Here is a 22,222-nt window from a genome sequence, read left to right on the forward strand (position 1 = left end):
ACACGTAACCATAAAAAATAAAACAGAATTGCAATTCTGTTGATATTGATATACATATACATATACATACTACATACAATACAAATCTAAATGTTTTTTATGTAAATATTGCAATTGCAAAATACAAAAATTAAAATAAAGAATGATAAAACAACAAAAAATTTCATATTACAATGAGACTTGGATAACACATGGCTAACGGTTTAATTGGTTGACATATCTATCTCTTTTTATCATTCTCTTTTTTCTATTCACCAAAATGACAATGTCATTGTATGATTTAATTCGTTTTGAAATTTGAAACCATTTTGACAAGAAATAATACATTTTTGCCCATGGTGCAGGCAATACAAAAATAACAATGGTCAGTTGCATACTTTTGGGCATGTAACAGAAAAGCTGAAAATATCAATGGCTAATTGATTGTTGTTGGTCTAATTGGGCAACAGATTAAGGGTTGGCCAGCCAGTCAGTCAGCCAGTCAGTCAGTCGGTTAGAAATGTTGTGTCATGGCTACGCACATACACTTGCACAACTACACTGGGAGAAATTGGCGGAGAGTTCGTAAATCCTTGACATCGGTTGGTCATTTGCAGCTAATGAGCAGTACATCAATTCGGGTGCAGGCATTTTGATTTTATGGACTGGTTTTTACTGACTTCATCCATTCATCACATCGCCTATATACACACTTACATACATATATCCTGGACACGGCAGTCATTAAGCTGTCAAGCTCAGCATTCTTTTTGCAAAGTTCAGGTATCACAGGAAGGAAAACAACGAAGAGCCCATTGTTGTGGTCCACCCCGTAACCCCCTCCGTCACATAAATAACAACAATAATGATGGCTTAGATACGAATCTCCATTTACTTTGTGCTCATACATAAATGCTAACGTGGCTATTTTGTGGTCAAAAGAAATCAATTACCGCCCTCTGACCGAAACCAACAAAAAGAAAAGTTGACATGACCCCCTGGTCTATAGCTTCCTTTCTTCGTCCCGCATGCTCCTCTCGCCTTGCTGATTAGAGTTTATGGATCAGAAGAAAAGGTTCAAAGGCCTTTTTTTCAAGTCTAAGATTATTGCAAAAAAAAATTGCCACATTTTTTCATTCAACTGAAGTTGGGTGATAAACAATTAAACCGCATTCATCATAAATAAATATAAAATAATAAAATTTCATCAATTTATTTGCCATAGCTTTAGTTGCGGGCCAAACAATGAATACTTAATAAAAGTACAAATACGAATGGAGATGACCCGTTTTAGTTGGCTTTTTTTCACCCATTGACCCCCTTGGGCAGCATTATGCATGTTTGCTTTGGCCTCCGAACAGGTGGACAAGAGGGAGAGATCTCTACAGCTACGTGACCTGGACCCCGATCCCGATTGAAATTTAAAAAAATGGCTTCAACACCAGCAAGAGCAAGAGCAAATAAAAGAGCATTCGATGTTACTCAATACGACTCCCAATATGACCTACAATTGACCATAAAAATTGGTAGCAGGTCTTAAGCAAATATTCTAGAGAGATTGGGAACGGATTTTATTATTTAAAACTATTTAATTAATTTTGATAACAAATGATAGGGAATTCATGCCAAAAATGGTCACATGTTATATACCTTTCTGTATACCCTTTATATGTTAATACCATCTACTTGGCTGGTTGTTCAAGAGGCGTAAAGGTCTCACCTCTGTTGGCATGGTTGTTGTTTTTGTTGTTGGTAATGTTGTTGTCGTGTATTCATTACGTGTAATAACTGTGGTAATTGTCACGTAGACTCCAACACAGAAGGCCCTGAAAGACAGAGACACACACAGAGAGAGAAAGCAAGAGCTAAGGACACTCTGACGTCAACTTAAAAAGAATAAAAAGAAAAAGAAAGACAGAAAAACCGGTCCCATGGGCCATTGCATTTGTATGTAGAAATCGAGGCACGAGCTCATCCAATTGGGAATACTTGGCCACCAGGTGGAATCCTTTTTCTGCTTTCTTCCCTCGAAAAACATAATGTCAAAGACCTAAAAGTCGACATTCAATGCCCAAAACACGTGCCCCGAAGGCATTCGGCAAAATCAAATTAAATAAACAGCAGCAAGCAAAACAAGTCTTATGCAATCTGTTCAAAGGTCATGGATGATTAAGGACAACTGGACCCCACAATCTTCAAATTCGAAAATCAAAAGTTACACCATGAAATTAAAGACAAAATATCCTATTTAAACATCCTAATTCATTTTTATTTGCGAAGAAAAAAAGAGTTTTCAAAGTTCAAGAATATAACTTTTATTTTGATTTTCCGTTTTCTACAAAGGACATCGACGTAAATGATCACCCTTTAATGAGTTTCAACTGCAAATTTTGACGAATAAGAAAGAAAGTTGTTCTATTTTTCGAGCCTCTACTGTATCTGTAATTGCCGAAACCGGACTACAAGTTTGTTGCCCAAATATTTTCACTATTATCATCACGAAAGGTGCGAAAGTTGAAAGAATTATTGTTAAGGCCAATAAAAAACTGATAAAAAGAACCTTGAAGAGTTTTCATTCTCGAATAGTTACAAATACTTTTCACCTAGAGTAACCCAATCATTCGTTTTTGAGGGTTTATGCTTCATCAGATGAATGTAATCGAGTAATAGGAAATACCCGACTTTCTTTATTATTATATTATTATCTTTCCAGAAGCTTGGTGGCTTAGTGGTTAAAGATCTTGTCCTTTGAGCCAACTGAAGTGGATTCAGTACTTACTCTCAAGAGGAATGAATCATTTTTTGTGGGTCTTTTACTCTTTTATTGAATTATCAGAGCAAAGAATGAATGAATGAGTTCTTGACTATCGTGTCCACACTTGTATTCAAATACCTATTAACATATGTATTTCCATAAGATTCTAGAATATGTCTGTTTCATCGAAAAATGAGCAAAAGAAATTGTCTTAATTGCAATTAAAGATAAGTTGTTTGTGGATATAATTTGTACCTTTATCTTAAGTGAGTCGCATTTCGTGACTCTCTTGTGTGGGTGGGCGTTAGTGGTGATAAACAACAACAACAACCATGACAACAAAACAATTCGAAGTCGTCAATTGAGTTATTGAAAGCTTAAGCTAACGGTGTCTCCCTTTTGTGCCTGTCTGCTGCCTACCCACCTGGCTCCCTCTCTGCCACCCAAGCAACGACCTTGACCAGATTTTTTGGTAACTTTGATGTCTCTGTGTGTGTGTGTGTTTTTGTTATTTTTTGGAGGCACCTTTTGCGCAACGCCCTTTTTTGAAACGGGTTTTTTGGTAAGTTGAACGGTGTTTATTTGTATATCAATTATTTGACTCAATTTCGAAATACGCGAAATTATTTTGTTTTTACACTAAATATATATTCACACACATACTTACATACATATGTATGTGTACTTATTGATAATATTATTTTGGAGAAGTTTCACGATTCATTTCATACAGTTGACCTTCGAGTAGCGGACACAGTGAGAAATTTTTGCTTGACCAACCAATTAAGCCTTATTCGTAAGTGATTTTGTATATATCAAATATTTCGCTGTTTTAAATGAAGTACTTTGTGGCATCGACTTAAGTATACCATGCACAACGACTTCAAATACATATATATTTAATTTCCTCTATTTGCCTTAGGATATCTTATCGGCGCTAAATGCGCCTTCTCAATCACTTCTATTCCGATAAATTTAGATCCACCGTTGCTGTCCAACCTAATATACCCCAACTTGTTGTAGGGTATTAAAAGAAGTGAAAGTTTTTGGTTTTTTGGTAGATGAAAGGCTCTGCTTGGGTGCGCCTTAAACGAGTTTATGCTCCTTATGTTATATAATGTCATTACCAGCTTTGGCTAAGAGAGAGATAAAATAGCAGATTCTTCATATTATCTATTTTGTTAGTCTTAAATGAAAATCTTTAATATAAATCAGTCATGGAAGACTTCTGATGATGGGATGGGGACGAGAAGTTTCAAAGTCTCCTCAAAAAATAACAAGCTTGGGGTTCACTCATGGATCCTGGTGTCCAATTTCCTTATTATTAACACATAAGTACACACAATTCATTTGTCGGAAATGTAATTTATTTCGTTTAACAATTAATTTTTCCCCTTTCTTTTTTTGCATTCTTACATAAATCGCAACGTAATCAGCTTAAAATCGATATCAATGAGTTACTGTGGATGTGGATACCCAAAAGGGATAGGGATATTTAATAAGGAACATACAATTCACAGGTTAATATTGTAGTCTCTGACCTGACTGAATATCCTTAAGCTGTATTTAGTATCTACTGCTATTGCATTTCATTACCTAATATTTGTTTAAAGTTCATTAGTATAAAAGTACCTTGACTATTATCAAAGAGACCGCTATTCGAATGGCCCTTGGCAAAGTGACTAAATGGTCATGTTTTACATAAAGAGTGACTAACCAAGGAGGGAGGGCCCTTTCATGTACTTCCCTGTCAATAAGCAACAATTTAGTTCAATATTATAACTCATTCAAAATTCATTTGGAAAACACGAAACAAACATGTGTCTGGACATTGGCCGCTTTGCCCCCCAAAAGCAATGACAATGGCCAATGGTAATCCATTCGCTTATGCTTTTGTGCCGCCCTCTGCACTTTTCACACAGTTTTTGGAAATGTTTACATCATGGGTTCATGATTGAGTAACGATGATTAATGACCACGTACAGGAAATCATGCAATATGTACTATGTGCTTTAACAAATTGATTAGTAAAATCGTTTATCTAGTGAAATGGAATTGATTTTGGTCTTTGTTGTTGAGATAAGCAAAACAGTCGTTAATACTAGTTTGTAGTAAGGGATATTGCTGACATATGTATCATGAGCTCCCTCCCTTTGAATGTTCTTGGGGATTTCGTTATTTAAGGCATTTTCGGGAATGCTTATGTACATACTCTTTCTCTTGATTCATCCTAAAAAATATTCAATATTTCATAAAGATGTAGAGACATAAGGTTCTCATTGCTCCGTCCCGCAGGGAAATCCTCAAGGAAGACGCCTTCCTCCAAACTCTTTTGAAGCTAACTAACAAAGAAGCTAACTTCTGCTAGCGATACTTCAACTGCTTCACCTACTTTTCGTTTATAACTTTATGATATGGTGGTCCGATCCGAGAGTTTTTCATACTTGATGTTATCCCGATAGCCTTGAGATGGCTGAGTAAAACGTATACGCACCGACGGACAGACTGACAGACGGTCATGGCTATATCGACTCAGCTTCTCATGCTGATCAAGAACACACATTTATACTATATAATACTTTCTGCAAGGGCATAATAACAATTCGTAAAACTCCACTCCATTGAATTTTGTAGACTTTATGTGACATTCCCTTAGTAAGATGCTGGATAGGATAAAACCTCTTTAGGCTAAAAAATAAACATTCATATATGAAATTTTATAATAATCCCTAAAAAACAGCGAATTTCTTTACGTCAATGGCTATTTTCGACAAAAATGATCCTGCTGAATCCTTAATGACGAAATTGAAATACTGAAAAATGCGGACAAACAGATATAACTAGGACTATACCAGAACTAGTCACGAACTAGTCTATTTATGTTGATCAAGAATGAATATGCATTTTCATTCTGTATGTAGCATTATCCTGAAGAGATGATACCCTTCTGCAAGGGTATAACCAGGTCAATAGTGAATATTAATTCAAACCGTTAATCTATACAATTTCAGTTTCAATTATACTAAATAATACCATCTATAGGAAATAGATATCTACTTTGAATTGACAACTTATTTGTGTAATATCTTCAGATTGGACCATCTTAATCAATGGTTCTGAAGCCGTTAACTATCACTAAGATGATATTAATATTAAGATTTGGTAATTTGTTTTGGATTTCCTTAAAACATGTAATTATATTGAACATATTTCCTCTTGGTGTTTTTTAAAGAGAATGGAAATTCAAACTGATTGGGTTTGGGGATTCTAAGAAAGATATCAAGCACACAAATAGCTCTTGTGAATGGAAAATTGTGGCTAATGATCCTCGGATGGAGGAAAAGTTTCAAAACAACTTCACTATTTGACACACACACAAACGCACATGGATTGGCATGTAACTACGTTCTGTGTAAGTCTATCATCCAAATTAAGAAATTCAACAATAACAAATGTCCGCTCATTTGCATGCCTCTTCTAAGAACCAAATAGGTCAATGGACATGAAAACAAGAGTAACCTTGAATAATAAATACCAAAAATAAGAACAACAGCAAAACTAACCGAATCAAAACATAAACACTTCAGAATGGCCGGCAAAGTTGGAGATATCATATGGATCGGGTGCCGGGTGGGATGGAGCAGAGGTGCAGGGGTTTTATTTTGAGAACCACCACGCGGTATTTTTTATTTTCACGCACGCATGTTGACGACCTGAAGCCTGGTACGACGACGACTACGACAACGACAACAACAACAACGATTCCCAAAGAAGACCATTCAAAGAATATGGCAAAAAACCCAAGAGAACTTTCAGTCATAAGTTAAATCACACTACACCACCACCCCCACCATCGTCACAGCCAGCACCACCTCGCTCCCTTTCAATAAACAAAGTCTCACGTAAGCCGGAAATCTACGTCTCAAACTCATTCACAGGTGGAATTTTGGTATTTGATAGAACTTTTGGCTAGCTGAAAGCTTGTTTTCTGCTTACTCTTGTTGTTATTGGAGTTGTAGCTGTTGTTATGTCTGTGTGTGTGTGTTTACCAAACAGGAATACTGAAAATATATATATATAAATTTAATTTCATATTGAGAATATTTGCAATCAAGATCGCGGCATGAATGTCGTTGGCCAATTGACGCAAATTGAACGCGTTTCTTAACAATATCATATAAATTGTATACACATACATATGCCACTAAGATCTTTGTGTGTGTGTGTGTGTGTGTGTGTGTGTGTGGTGTATTTTATTCTTCTTTAATTTTTCATTATTTATATTTAGGAATATTTTAATTTATGCGCCTAGTCCACCCCATCATCATGATCACCATTAAAACGAAACCCCAAAAGGTGGTTGAACCCCTCTTTAAGTGCGCCTCGAATCTTGAATCTCTCACCAATGGGCGGTCACAACAGACAACAGACAACAGTTCAATAGTTCTCCAAGAATGCTGAAATCAAACCTGTGCCGTGGCTACTATTGATGCTATTGATGGTGGTGCTGGTGGTGGTGGTGATGGTGGTGGTGGTGGTGATTCTGGTGCTGGGGCTGGGGTTGGGGCTGATGTTAAGGCTGTTGCTGCTTCTGCGTGTTGCCAACTCTCCAATTTGGATTCTGATTCGGATTTCGATTCAAGATTTTAAGATGTCAGCGTACGATCTCAAGGCCATGGCGCATCGTGCTCATTCGGGGAGTGGAAGCTTATTGAATTGCCAACATCGTTATATAATCACATCGCTACAAATCAACATCAAGACGTCAACACATTATGCGATTGCTATATAATTACTAAAGACCGATCGGTAACTGAAAGCCACCATCTGCCACCTGCCGCCCACAAAGTTCATTGGCTGTCCACCTTAATGGAGTCTAAGGCTCTAGGCACAGTGGTATGTAAGTATGCTAAAATAGTTGTCAACCCATTTTGTCAGCAAGTTTAGCTCAAATTCTAACACAAAGACGAGGTATCTTTAGAAGTTTTTCTTAAATAATAGTTTAATCGTTGTTTAATTCATACTTTTTTATGCTCAAAATGAGTTTTCGTTTTTGTAATTCCCAATCAGTTTTAGCCTTGAGATGGTGACATAGAAGAAGTTGGTAGCAATACTGATGATATAAACTGATCATTCGAAAGATTCAAAAGTTAAGCATCAAGTCGATGATTTACAAGTGTTTTCACTATGATTTCACCAGACCGTTGACCACAGTGCGTAGCAGTCAGGGCACGTTGTATTGATAGTCTGTTTCTAATAAACAATTCAAAGACAATAACAAAACAAATACTAGGCATGCCATAGTATAAATAGTAGCCGTAGTAGTATGAGTAGTAGTAGTAGTAGTAGTAGTAGTAGTAGTAGAAGTAGTAGTATGTAGTAAGAGATAAAAACAAAAACAAAAAGCCATGTCGTAGGGCTAAAGTGTTGGAGTCTCCCCGCCAAATGGTAGTGCGATGAGTCAGCAACAGGTTGACCAGCCAGACCCAACTGAGCCTCCGTCTCAGCCTCAGTTAGTGCTGCTGTGCTGTGCTGTGGCGACCAGGCCCTTTTCTGTATAGCCATTGTTGTTGTTGTTGCTGTTCTGAACTGAACTTGTTGTCGTTGCTATTATGGTTAAATATTATTTATCAATTAATTAAGCACGGCGCGTTGTTGAAAAACGAAATGTCGCAGTTTTCTTGTTTCGCTCAGACTGGGGCTCTTACCAAAGTGCTTACCACCAACACTCCCCCACCGAGCACACCCCTTCCAAAAAGCAACCCCGGGTCGAGTTTAATGAACTCCTCGTGAACAGTGAACGAAACGCTGGGCAAAAGGCAAAATACGAAGTCAAAGACGCACATTCTGCGCATATTTACGAGCTTCACAGGTTTATTTTATTTTTATTTTATTTTTATTATTATTTTACTATATACACTTACTTAATTTTCTTGTTTAACTTTTGACGCCATGATTTTTGACGTATCGCTAAAGGTTACATAACGCATCGAACCACAACATTTGTATCACATTTGCCAATGCATTTGGGTTCAATGAATCCCCGAAAAACCAAAAAAAAAAAAAAACAAAATCAAAAACCAACTTTAAAAATAATTATTTTCACATGTCTAGATGGCAAAACCAAAAAAATGCCATTTCTGCATTTTGAATTTCTCATTATATTCATACAATGTACTCGGATGTCTTTCACGCCTTCCATGAATGACGTTGTATTTACGTAAACATGAAAAACACACAAAAAAAAAATTAAGTACAAATTTACCATACTTGGAGTAAACACAATTCAGTTTTTGAACGCCAGTTCTAAGGGGCATATCCAATTTCAATGTAATTCATAAATAAATGATGTCGAAAGCAAATACTCAAATTGCCATATATAGGAACTCTTGAAGCTTGTGAACTTCCCACACAGACAGAAAACTCCAGACTATAGCATTATTATCCGTCTGTCTTTCCGTAGCCAAGTTGTAGGTGATTTTCCCCATTAACAGTTTCGATTGACTTTAACCAAATCGAAACAGATTTCAATCAGCAAAACGTGCATCAAAGATACATGACTCCATTCACAACTCAAATGAATACTCCATATTGTGAGTTGAATGAATGACAAGCCCACAATGAATACGAGAGGTTAGTCACTTGGTGAATGAAAAACAATTGTATTTTTAAGTCGAATGAATACTTTGGCAAAGCCTATGACATTCATATTTACTCTAATTAGTCGAAGAGACACAGAGAGTAAACCTCAAGCTTATAATGATTTCTCTATCAGTTCTATATAAATAATATTTATAAGGATTACACTTTGTACGTGATATAATTTTAGCAGACTTTGAAATGGTTTTCGTTTACAAATTTCGTAATATTCAATGTTTTGTTTACCCCGCATGCCATCATGAACAAAATTTTAGAATATTTCTCTTCCCATATAAAAGATTAGATAGAGACATGGAAAATATTTCAAACTTAATATCCAGAATGTGGATACAACAATAATTCAAAATAAAAGTAAAATAAAATAAACTATTTTCGGATAAACAGCAAACTGCAATAAATTACAAATAAAACGAGAGGGCCAGGGCTAACTTCGATCGCGTCATAGTTAGTATACCCTTGCCCGATTTAGTTACTCTTTCCTTACCTATTGATGTCGAAGTGAAAAGAGTTCCTACAATCTTAACAAATCAAATAACGAAGTTATGGATCAAAGCCACTGCTTTCCACCAATCGTTCCTATGGGAACTGTATGATATAGTCAACCGATCTTGATCACAGTCGACCCAGACGGACATGTCTTTAAGAATTCATCTCATCATGCTGATAAAGAATCTATATATACTTTATATAGTCGCTGATGCTTCCTTTTATAAACATCGGGTGTAAAGTACAAAAGTTAGGGAATATCATAAAGAAATTCTTTGCTTTTGACACAACTTTGCATATTGGCCAATCATTCAATTCGAAATGGCTCACTTGGCTCACTTGAGAGATAGAACATAAAACAATATTAGTCCATTCGAAAATATGGCTTGTAAGTATATTCATTTCAAAACTTTCACCTGATAAGGTTTATCAACTTCATATAATGGAAAAAGACGTCTTTGGCTCTTTGAAAGAGTACAATCTAAATATAATATATATTGTTACAACATTGTGTTTAATTATAAAGAAGATTGAAGAATAAAGTGAATTTCACATTATTATAAAAATGCATAAATCAAAGAAAAGTCATTCGACTGTTTTCGAAAGTCATTTACATAGAAGGTATGTAGTTCTAGCTTCTGGCATTTGCAGATTTAGGATAGGTTAATTTATAGTGAAACATTTGGCATTTGATGTTGACTTGCACTTGGAAAACTCTCGACTTGACTGGTTAAAGGTATCTCAAGGGTGTCTAAGTGTGTGTGGGATTTCGTATTTTGTTATAAGGTTCATAATGAAATGTCAAGGCCAAAAAGGATGACCAATACGTTATGAGATTGGAAAGAAGAGAAAAGCAAACATCGTGATTTGAAGATACTCATGCAGGGGAAGTGAAGATAGGCGTTAAAAGATTTATGTATTTTTGTTTACGTCGCGAATTTCATAATATTCCATTCCATTCCCGTTTTCTTTGAAGTCCGGATTGAGCCGGTGAACGTCACCAATGATTTTTAGCCATGAATCTGAATTCTGCGCAGTCATAGACAGTTTTTTTTTTTGTTTTCTCCCACATTCTATCTTCAAATTGGTTGTTTACGAATTTCGTTTATCAGGAATTTCGTTTCAAGTTCAAGAGCACCTTTTACTACTCCTACTAATACTATACATACATACATATAAACATATATAGAATTGAGAAGAGATAACAACATAGTTTTTGCTTTTACTTTTACTCTATGTTCATTGGGGTATATTAGGCTCAAGAATTAACAGATAAAGTGGGATACGACACGAGACTAGTTTGAGTTGTAAGTATCTAGTTATGCTCGACTTTTATGATGAAACAACATATGTATCTATATCTCCTGTTCAGGTAAACTATCTGATATATATTTGAGTTTCAATTGCAATTTGCTTTTCTGGATAATGTCGACTGGATTATACTCTTCTTCTGTGCATAATTTCGCTAACTTTTCATCGCACAGTCAATAAAATATGATGGCTAGATTAATTTATTGAATTCTATTGACATTTGATTAAATTTTAAGTTGAGTAAATGTTAGCAACTCATTTAATATGTCAATATAGTGCAATGATTCTTAATCTGGCATTTCAATTATATTTCAATTAAAACTTATTTAATTAAAATAACAAAAATAAAAAAATCACATGGTTGAGAATATAAATATTCAAACAATAAGCTGATTGTATGTGCATATCATTAATACCCTGCCAACTAGCAACATAACGAGAGTGTATATTTAGTTGTGGATTAGAAGCGAACCAAAATTTACATTAGCCAAATATTTTGACTGTTGATTTACCTGTCTCTCCGTCTGTCAAAATATGGCCATAGAATTGAGTATGCAAATTTTGCAATTAATTCCTAAAGAGTATCTCAGAGTCGTTGCCACCAATCGAGGTGTGTCACAGCTACAAATATAACATTTGTATGTGTTATTTATATGGTCATAATGTTTGTTAATTATTTTCTATCATTTATAAATGTCGAATAAAAATGTAGAAAGCGTTGTGCAAATATCCATTCAAGCTGTGTGTGTCCAGCCAATTTGAGTTATTCTGTTTCTGGTTCCATCATCCAAAGTCTCAGAGCACCCGCCCCCCACCACCTCCAACTCGTATCGTATTTATAGGCACCAGAAGGTAGTTATATTTAATATTATTCCCGCTGCATTTGTATGTATTTTTGGTGGATTTTGAGAATTTGTTTATTTATTGCGTTGTTGGGCTGCTTTGTGCTGAAAGCTTTGTTCGCCTAACCCAAGGTCGTGCAAAATGGGGGAAAAAAAATAATAATAAAAATAATAATAATTCTAAATATTGCATCACGAACAGAACACACACTCACACACACACACACATTTTGAAGAATACATAAGTTTGTGTATAAGTGTACATACATATACAATGAGTTTGCCATTTATGACATTAGATGATGACCGAAACGTTAATACGCTAAGTTTACTTAACCTAAACTAATACCAAACTAACAAACCATTCAAACCAATGAAAAAAGACAAAATTTTGTAATCTTAACTCGGTCTCGGTCTTGCTCAAAGGCGCCTCTTTTCTAGCTCATCTAAGGGAAAACATATATGCGTATAACTTGACTCTGTCTATTCAGATCTTTATGAAATTTAGTCAGCCCATAGATATTAATAACAAATATTAGTGTCTTAAATTTAGTTACGTTAGTTTGAATATTACGAAAGAAAAACAGTTATCAGCTAATATGCCTTAGTTCCTTAATATATTCCTCTTCTTTTCTTTCCATGTCTTTTCTAGAGATCTTAAAATCTTTTTACCAAGCAAAGGATAAAGGAGGTTTCGATAACGATAAAAAACGCCTCGAAATTTGTTAGTATATTGGATTATTTCGAATGATTTCACTTCAATTTACTGTCCATTGATTAGTTTTCAATTAGACTTGAATTTGTATAGAGTATTTTCGTAGAGATAATCATCATTGAATCGAGAATTATAATAAAAGAATTACGTTCAGAATCTGTTGTGGGGAGAAGGTAGTGTGCGTGTATGTGTATGTGTGTGTATGGACGAGGGGTTGGCAAAGGGGATGTAAGGGCAGAAACACTTGTGCATTCATTTGAATTTGAAACACCAACAACAATAACTAAAAACTCACTCACGACATCTAATTCTTATAACAAGTATGCATAAAGAAAATATGTATTCATGCAAACATACATACATACATACATACATACATGATGTCTACATACCTGTATATGAAATACTATAAAATTATTCTACAATATGCGTATTTTGAGACTCATTTTGGCATGTGTTCTTTCTAATTGGTAGCGGCAAAAAAAAAACACGTTATCAATTCGAGTAAGAGTCGGATGATGCTAAGGCATCTTGTCAGCATTATCAAAAGGTGACTTAATCAAATTAATTAATTATCTAACATACATATTCAAGTTCAAGTATTTAGAAGTGTTTTCTTTGATATAAGAAAACAAAAGTGATGTCCTAGGTATCGGTTAAAGATATTTGGTTAGACAGGATCAAGGGTTATTAAAACCACACTTTGAGCGGGAGAGAGAGAGATAGACAAAGAGTGCCAGAGTTTTCCTAGAGTTTTCGTTGGCATAGTTCAGGAATGAGTCAGATTTTACATATATGTATATGTATGAATAGATGTTTCTCTGTCTCACATCCTGATGCCAGACACATTTATTTAGACTGTACAACAACAAAAGTAAAGAGAGCGAAATGGAAACTGTTTGGAATCATCTGTGATGCTGCATCTTGCGATCCTATCCATTTTTCGTACCCGTTCCCGTTCGCATTCCCGTTCTCGGTTGATAGGTTGGTTGGTTCGCTGGTTGGCTGGTTGGTTGGTTGGTCGGTTGGTTCAGTTCGTTTGTTCGTTCGTTGATGCGTTTCGTTGGTTGCCTGGGCCCTGGCCTAGCGCAGTCATTAGCCTTTGGGCAGCAGTTCCTGGAAACTTCTTCTTCAACGTCTTTGTCGTCATCATCTCTCCGATGGATGGGATGGGATGCTATGGTATGGTATGGTATGGTATGGTTTGGAATGGGACCTTGGGCTCAATGAACGCGTTCAAGGCCGAGGAAGCAGGCCAAACGAGCAGGCTGGAAACAGTTTTCCTCGTTCACGTTTCTCGTTCCTCAGTTTTGTCTTCGTCTTCGTTGTTGTTGTTGTTGTTGGTGTTGGTGTTGGTGGTGTTGCTGCTGTCGTCCTCATGCACCTTCTTGTCCTTCTTGTCCTGTGTTAAGTCAATGACCTGCATTTCATTGTTTCAAGTGCTTTGTTTTCTTCTGGATATTTCATAGTTAGACATGAAATTGTTATTTTATGTTTCTTTCATTTATTTTTGGTTTTAGCCAGCTGCCACTTGTAGGAGAAGTTCAATGACTGAGTGTGTAAATCGAGACAAGAGCGGGGTCGGGGTCCCTAACTAATCTCAACGGCTACCTGAAACCATTCCGTATATAAGTACATACATATATCCTGTACAGTTGCGTGTGTCTGACCATTGATCTGATCTGATCTGATGTAGACTTGATTATGATCTTTTGATCTTATCCCGTCTATCCATCTATATACTTATTTCGTTCACATTTGACATTTTGATTTGCTCTCTTCCCTTTTTTGCGAATAACTCTAAATTTCGAGACTTGTTTTTGGTTTGGTCAGCATTCCCCCTCTCCACCAATTGCCAATTGGCAACAGACAAACATACACACACGCACACACACATCCAAACATACATATATACAAATTCATTGAAATTGAAATTTTTGTTTAGCAAATGCAAATTAGTTCATTGGCCGCACACAATTGTATACAGAAAAACAATAATAATAATCCGCATTAAGTCCAAACGTGAACAATTTCAAATGATAGGACTCTAATCCTTCTAACCCACACACATACATATGCAGATCCCGAAAATGGCAAATGGGAAGTGGGATAGTAGGATTATCTATGCTCGACTAGAAAAATCTTTCAGGAATTCCCAGCATCCGATTGAAATCTGCAGATCTGGCAGATTGCCTGATGAAATTTCTAGACACTCTTGAGATGCCATGAAAGAAAAAAAAAACAAAAACAAAAACTACAACAGGCTACAATAACGCCAACAACGAGAGCCCTTAACATTCTGGTTTTCTGGTCTTATCTACATGTTATTGGTTTTTTTATTTTTTTCTGTTGTTTATCCATGTGGTGTGTGTGTGGTGTGTGTGTGTGTGTGTGGCCAATGCCAATGGCAAACAACATTTTCATATGCATATTTCGAAATTTCTTGGCCAATGTCTTTTGAAATGTCTGCGCGTATTTTCCGTATTCGAATTCGAGGGTCGGAACTTGTCCTTAAACCAAAGCAGCAACAACAACAACAACAACAACAAACAAAATACCCATAACCGAAAATGAAATTGAAAGCAAAACAGAAACTTCTGCAGAATTCATTTATAATTATAATTATTTGTGACGTCAGTCAGTCAGTCAGCCAGCCAGCCAGCCAGCTAGTTAGCCAGTCAGCTAACCATTTAGTTAGTTGCTGTCTTTTATATAGATTTAATGCATTTTCCCTGACCTAAAATGTTAATTTTTGGACTAATGTCGATTTCCGACAGATCAGATCGGATCGGATCGGATCAGTTGTTGCATTTGCAGCTTCCGCTTTCAAATTTGTTGTTTAATCTCAATCTTCTTATCACACCGAAAAACAAAAACAAAAGCAACAAACACAAACGAAGAAGAAAAAGAAACCGAAATTCTCTTGAGTTAAAATCGTATAAACCACATATATAACTTATAAACAGAGAAGCAAATTTTCAAATTTATCTCAAACATGTTTGAGCTAGAGAGAGAGCGAATAAGGTAGAGATAAAGAGGGAAGCTCTGACAACATGTTTGAGTGAAAATCACACACACACACACACACACACACACACGTGGTGAAGAAGTGGAGAAGATGGTCGGTCTTCAAACTGGGCTGAGCAGCGGGTTGAGCTCTGCTGACTGCGCTGCCCCCACCTCCTCCCCAACAAAAAAAAAAAAAAATAACGCTCGAAGCTTTGAGCCACTTGAGCTTGAGCTTGAGTTGAGAGACACGAGACAGAGACCAAGACCGAGACTGAGACTGAGACGGAGACGGAGACCGAGGCTGAGACCGAGACCGAGCAAGCAAGTGAAGCAAACGCAGCGACGACGACAATATGACGATGACGATGACGATCACCTACTATCACTCGTTTGGCTTGCGCTTGGCTCTGCTCACTCGCTCGCTCGCTTGCGCGCTGAGCTCGCACGCGCGGCCCGGCCCGATTTTGTTATAAAAGTGGCAAGGACATACGATCGAGCCATTAGTCGAAAACTATAAACGCTCGACGCGAAATCGTCTCCGGCTCCCGCCACCTACCGAGCAACCAGCAATCGAGCAAATAAACAAAAAAATAAAACTAAATCTATATAAAAATATATATGTAGATCCACATACATATATATATATATATAATAGTAATAACAATAATACAACCAACAAACCAAACACAACGGCTTTAAAATATCAAAAAAAACAACTAAAACTATAATTTTTTTTTTTTTTCGCCTACAAATCCAAAAAAACAAACCAACAAAAAAAATCCTAAAAATTAAACATTTTTTTTTTTCTGCGCCTCCTAATAAACAATAAGTGATCAATGGCCTTTAAATGAAAAGACACATTTAAACACATTTAGTACAACAACAACAACAAGAACGCTTTAAAAATCCATCCAAAATTAAAAAAAAAAAAAAAAAAACAAAATTAAATCCCAAACAAACAATTATAATCAATTCAAAATGCTGACCGATTCGTACCTTATAAAATTTTTGCTACGGCAATTACAAATCGAACAACAGGACTCACAACAGGATGCCCAGCATATGTTAATGGTATTCTTCAGTTTTCTGGTATTGATCATCTTTATGAAATGGCTATTGAGGCATTATCGTGAGCTACGCAAATTGCCGCCCGGCCCCTGGGGTCTGCCCGTTATCGGTTATCTGCTCTTCATGGGCAATGAGAAGCACACACGTTTCATGGAGCTGGCCAAGCAATATGGTTCACTTTTTTCCACACGCCTCGGCAGTCAATTGACAGTTGTTATGAGTGATTATAAAATGATACGTGAGTGCTTTCGCCGGGAAGAGTTCACAGGACGACCGGATACGCCGTTCATGCAAACCCTAAATGGCTATGGTGAGTGTTTTGCCCCCCATCCCTATCACACCCCCAAAGTTTTAGAAATTTCCCCCCCATTTTACTATTACTACTCTGTTTACTATGGAAAACAACTAACTAATTGCTGATATTTATATTGCTGAGCTAAGCTTGAAACATATCACGGCATCTGGTCTGTACCCAAGTCCAACTGAATACCCACATATACTTACATATGTATATATGTATGTGTATATAGTAAATAAGTAAAAATAAATTGTAAATTTCTGCCCATTATCTGATTTTCTGGCTTCAGCAAATATGCACAAATGCAATTAAATTTAAAAAACAAAAAAAAAACAGAAACAGAAACAGAAACAACAAAATATTTAATACGCAAACTTGCTGGAGAGATGATTTTTTTTTTTTTTTTTTTTTTGTAAATTTTTACCTTCATTTCTTTTGTCGGCTTAAGTTTTTATTTTCATGATGATAATGATGATGATGATGACGATGATGATGATGATGATAAGAAGAGGGAATTTCTTTTTCTTTTACTTTAAGTGTGGTATTTCGGTCACCACAACGAAACTCCTTTAGCCTACCTCAATTAAGTTTAATTAATTTTGGTGTATCTCTATCTCTCTCCCACTCGCTTAGGCATTATCAACAGCACAGGGAAACTGTGGAAGGATCAGCGTCGTTTCTTGCACGACAAACTACGTCAATTTGGCATGACCTACATGGGCAATGGCAAGCAGCAAATGCAGAAACGCATTATGGTAAGTTCAAGTTTTGTATATCTCACACTCACACACACGCACACCTCTTGCGTCTTGATTCCATTTTCTATATGGTTTTGTTTTCCCTTTTTCTTGTCTTGGCACTTGCAGACAGAAGTACATGAATTTATTGGCCATTTACATGCCAGCGATGGCCAACCGATTGATATGTCACCTGTCATATCGGTGGCTGTTAGCAATGTCATCTGCAGCCTAATGATGTCGACACGTTTCAGCATCGATGATCCCAAGTTTCGTCGTTTCAATTTCCTGATTGAGGAGGGCATGCGCCTCTTTGGCGAGATCCATACAGTCGATTATATACCAACAATGCAGTGCTTTCCCAGCATATCGACAGCCAAAAATAAGATTGCCCAGAATCGTGCCGAAATGCAAAAGTTCTATCAGGATGTGATTGATGATCATAAGCGGACATTTGATCCGACGAATGTCCGTGACTTGGTTGATTATTATCTATTGGAAATTGAGAAGGCAAAGGCCGAAGGAACCCAAGCCGAGCTCTTCGATGGCAAAAATCATGGTAAGAAAACAAAAAAAATTACATATACACCTTAATAGGGTTGGGGAATCGTGTGTTTTGTGGCCATAACTAATGTGATGTACTTTGGTTTCCTTTTGTATTTGTTTGACCTGCAGAAGAGCAATTGGTTCAAGTGATCATTGACTTGTTCTCAGCTGGCATGGAGACAATTAAGACCACATTACTGTGGATCAATGTGTTCATGTTGCGTAATCCAAAGGAAATGCGTCGCGTACAAGATGAGCTCGATCAGGTGGTGGGACGTCATCGTTTGCCAACAATTGAGGACTTGCAATATTTACCCCTGACCGAATCAACGATACTCGAATCCATGCGTCGCTCGAGCATTGTGCCATTGGCCACAACGCATTCGCCTACAAGGTAAGCCCACCACCAACAAATACCAACTAACTCTAACTAGCAAGTGGCTTATCAGCATCGAACGATTAGCGCACGTTCCATAGAGTGCTTACGCACTCTGACGCAAATTTACGCAAATCGTTCGGTTCATTCACATCTGTTGCACATAAAAATGTATGTAAATGAATATCATCGCACATGTGCATAATGGACAGAATGCACTTGCAAGCACACACACACACATTAGTTGGCCCAGTTTGATAACTGATTAGTAATCATACATACATACATACATACATACATATATACTAATACGTATATCTCTCCTCTTCTCTCCTTTCATTTTTTTGTTGCTTTTTGAATCTTTAGAGATGTGGAACTAAATGGTTATACCATACCGGCCGGCTCACATGTCATTCCCCTCATCAATAGCGTACACATGGACCCCAATCTATGGGAGAAGCCCGAAGAGTTTCGTCCATCGAGATTCATTGATACGGACACGGGTAAAGTGCGTAAACCTGAATACTTTATACCATTCGGTGTCGGGCGGCGAATGTGTCTCGGCGATGTGCTGGCCCGCATGGAGCTGTTCCTGTTCTTTGCCTCGTTCATGCATTGCTTTGACATTGCCCTGCCGGAGGGCCAACCGTTGCCGAGTCTAAAGGGTAATGTTGGTGCCACTATCACACCTGAGGCCTTCAAGGTCTGCCTGAAACGTCGACCCCTGGCACCGACGGCCAGTGAACCGCATCATGTGCGAAACGTGGGCTCCAATTAGCCAAACACACACAATCGGCAAACAAATGAAAACAACCAACCAATGCCCGGGATGCCCCAGAGCACGGTTTTGTTCCTAAACTCAGTTTTTTTAGCTTAAATTCTAGCTTAAATCTTAAATCTTAGCGTTTACCTAAATCGTATGAGAATGGGAGTAATTACAATTTTTCTCTCACAAACAAACAAATTCTATTCTATCAACCCCAAAAGAAGCTGTGTTCAATATAGTTGATAATTTTCTAGTTCTAAGCTACCCCCTCCTACCCTCCCCCCACCCTCCCACACACTCCCCCTTAATCAATAGCCGAACATTATTCTAATGAATTAATGTTTGCACAATTTTGTTCACTTAGTTATTATTATTATTATAATATATTGTTTTTTTTTTTTTTGCCCCGCCTCCCCTCCAACCCCCACACTAGCCCATAAGTTATTAAGCAAATCCAACAAAAACAAACTGTGGTTTAGTCTTAGGTATATAAATTCATATAAATTAAAATTGAAAAAAAAAAAAAAAAAAACCCATACACACACACACACATACAAAAAATAAATAAATAATTAAGCATAAACAAATTTTTAAAATAATTTAAATAAATATGAAATATTAATGAGATTTTTTTAAAACAAAATGAAAATGAGAAAATAAAAATACAAATATTAAAAAAAGAAATCAAAAAAAAAAAAAATTTATTTCATTTTTTTTCAATGACAGAGAATGAAAATCCTTAAACAAAATCATCCTCAAGAATCAATTGGCAATGAATTCTTAAGGAAGCGAGTAAATTTTAATTCAAGTGATCTCAAGGATTCAAGGATTTAACCCAGATCAATGCACTTTAGTCCTTATTATGCAAATTAAGATGAGTCATTTTTCTAAACCAAATCCAAATTCTCAAATCCGTGCACTTAATAAACCGATGTCCTTAAGTTTTTTAAGAACATTTACTCAGTTTTTGTCATGGGATGTTTTATGGGATAAAAACAAAATTCAATTTTATTATACATAGTTACTTGTTATAGAGTATAAACTAAACAGATCTGAGAAGCCACAAATCAATTGATTAAAGGACATATACACGCATACATACATACAGTTGTGTTCAAAAATTTAGTAGCGCATCACCTTAAAACATTTATATTAATTTTTCAACATGTTAAACATTAAAAATTAAATTTTTTTTTTTATTTTTCAAAGAATAGAATATAAAGATGAGAATATGACTGGATTCCGTTTGTTTTACATTGGTTTTTATAATATTTTAATGACTTTTGCGAAATACACCAAAAAGTGCCTGTTCAAAATAATAGTAGTGGCTACAAAGGAGTAAAAAAAAAACAGTTTAATTTAATTCACAAGCCTTTTATATATTATAGCCTTTTTTTTTAAAATTCTGACATCGCATCGCCGTATCATTGACTCGATGAGGTCCTGGCAACGCTTCAAGAGGATTTGCGACCATGCTTCCTAAACTATTTGCCAAAGCTAAGCTTTTTTGAAGGATTTGATGTTGCCACAACCCGCTGAACATCTCCCTATAAGTCCTCGATCAAATTAAGATCTGGGGACTGAGGTGGCCATAGGATAACATCGATCTTTTTGGATGCAAACCTATCTTTTGCAAGCTTTTTTGGTATGTTTCTGATCGCTATCCTGTTGAAATGTCCATTTTCTAGTCCTTTTCCAACTCCCATATGGTACTATTGTATTCTGTAATATATCTACTAAAAAAAAAACCTATCCATAATTCCGTTTGTCACATGGGTGGGGCCAACGGAGTTGCAAGAAAAGCATGCAAGTATTAGTATGCTCATGCCACGATGCCTAACTGTTGTTTGTGGTGTATCTAGGATTATATTAGGTGTTTGGTGGACGTCGCAAAAACTTCCTAGAGCCTTTTTTGTCAAATAAAACTATCTTGCTATTAATTTTAATTTTTTAAGTTGATGCGCTACTATATTTTTGAACATAGCTGTATGTACATAATATGCAACTAATCCAGTGAGAATAAAACAAAACCGAAATGAAATTGGCATTCGAAAATTATTGACATTTCATAAGTATGATCTTACTCGAAAGTACTTGGAAGTACCAAGTAACTTAAAAGAAGTATCACATTCATTTGTTTCGTTTGTCGTTGTCATTTGAGACTTTTCATCTCATTTCATTCGTTTCGAAGCAATATTATCAAACCAAATATAGGAAAATTTGTAAGTATTTGAAAGACTGAGGCAAATGAGTGTACTCGTGCAGGACTGTAATACATATACATGCATATGTGTGTATGTATGTAGAAGTTGTCTCTTGTTGAAACCTCTGCATATGCATTTTGTATGTACATATGTATGTATATTGATTCTTGATATTTGGCATCTGAACATTATGCAAATTGATTGTTAAGCCGAACCCTTTCAAGCCCATATGAGCAGAAAGGACTAATAAATATTAATATATGATTGCTGGAGTTAATTTAACATTTATTTATTCAAACATTTCGTACGGAAATAATTAATTCTTAACCATCTTTCACCCACAAAACTTTCGCATCATCTCGAGCTGCAGAGAAGTATGCAACACTTTTTAAATCAAATATTTGACAACTTCTTTTCAAAATTTTTATCTCAAATCTATTTTATATATTTTATTTTAACATTATGTTTTG

General features: G+C 36.2%; 1 protein-coding gene across 1 annotated transcript; it reads left to right on the forward strand.

The window, feature by feature from the left end:
- The first annotated feature begins 16,244 nt into the window (after positions 1-16,244).
- Cyp18a1 (Cytochrome P450 18a1) lies at positions 16,245-20,135 on the forward strand. The gene is made up of 5 exons (XM_068298525.1): positions 16,245-17,135; positions 17,757-17,878; positions 17,990-18,419; positions 18,536-18,800; positions 19,149-20,135. Exons 1-5 carry the CDS (start codon positions 16,736-16,738, stop codon positions 19,558-19,560), a joined length of 1,629 nt encoding a protein of 542 aa, XP_068154626.1. The 5' UTR covers positions 16,245-16,735; the 3' UTR covers positions 19,561-20,135.
- The last annotated feature ends 2,087 nt before the right edge of the window (positions 20,136-22,222 follow it).

Source organism: Drosophila tropicalis, unplaced genomic scaffold, assembly GCF_018151085.1.
Source record: "Drosophila tropicalis isolate 14030-0801.00 unplaced genomic scaffold, ASM1815108v1 contig_867, whole genome shotgun sequence".
NCBI lineage: Eukaryota > Metazoa > Arthropoda > Insecta > Diptera > Drosophilidae > Drosophila > Drosophila tropicalis.

What these genes read in the sequence shown, in the direction of transcription:
- Cyp18a1 (XM_068298525.1), top strand. Translation starts at nt 16,736, where the DNA reads ATGCTGACCGATTCGTACCTTATAAAATTTTTGCTACGGCAATTACAA. An exon ending in CTTCGATGGCAAAAATCATG is followed by an intron (nt 18,420 to 18,535) that starts GTAAGAAAACAA and finishes TTTGACCTGCAG; the next exon opens with AAGAGCAATTGGTTCAAGTG. An exon ending in ACAACGCATTCGCCTACAAG is followed by an intron (nt 18,801 to 19,148) that starts GTAAGCCCACCA and finishes TTGAATCTTTAG; the next exon opens with AGATGTGGAACTAAATGGTT.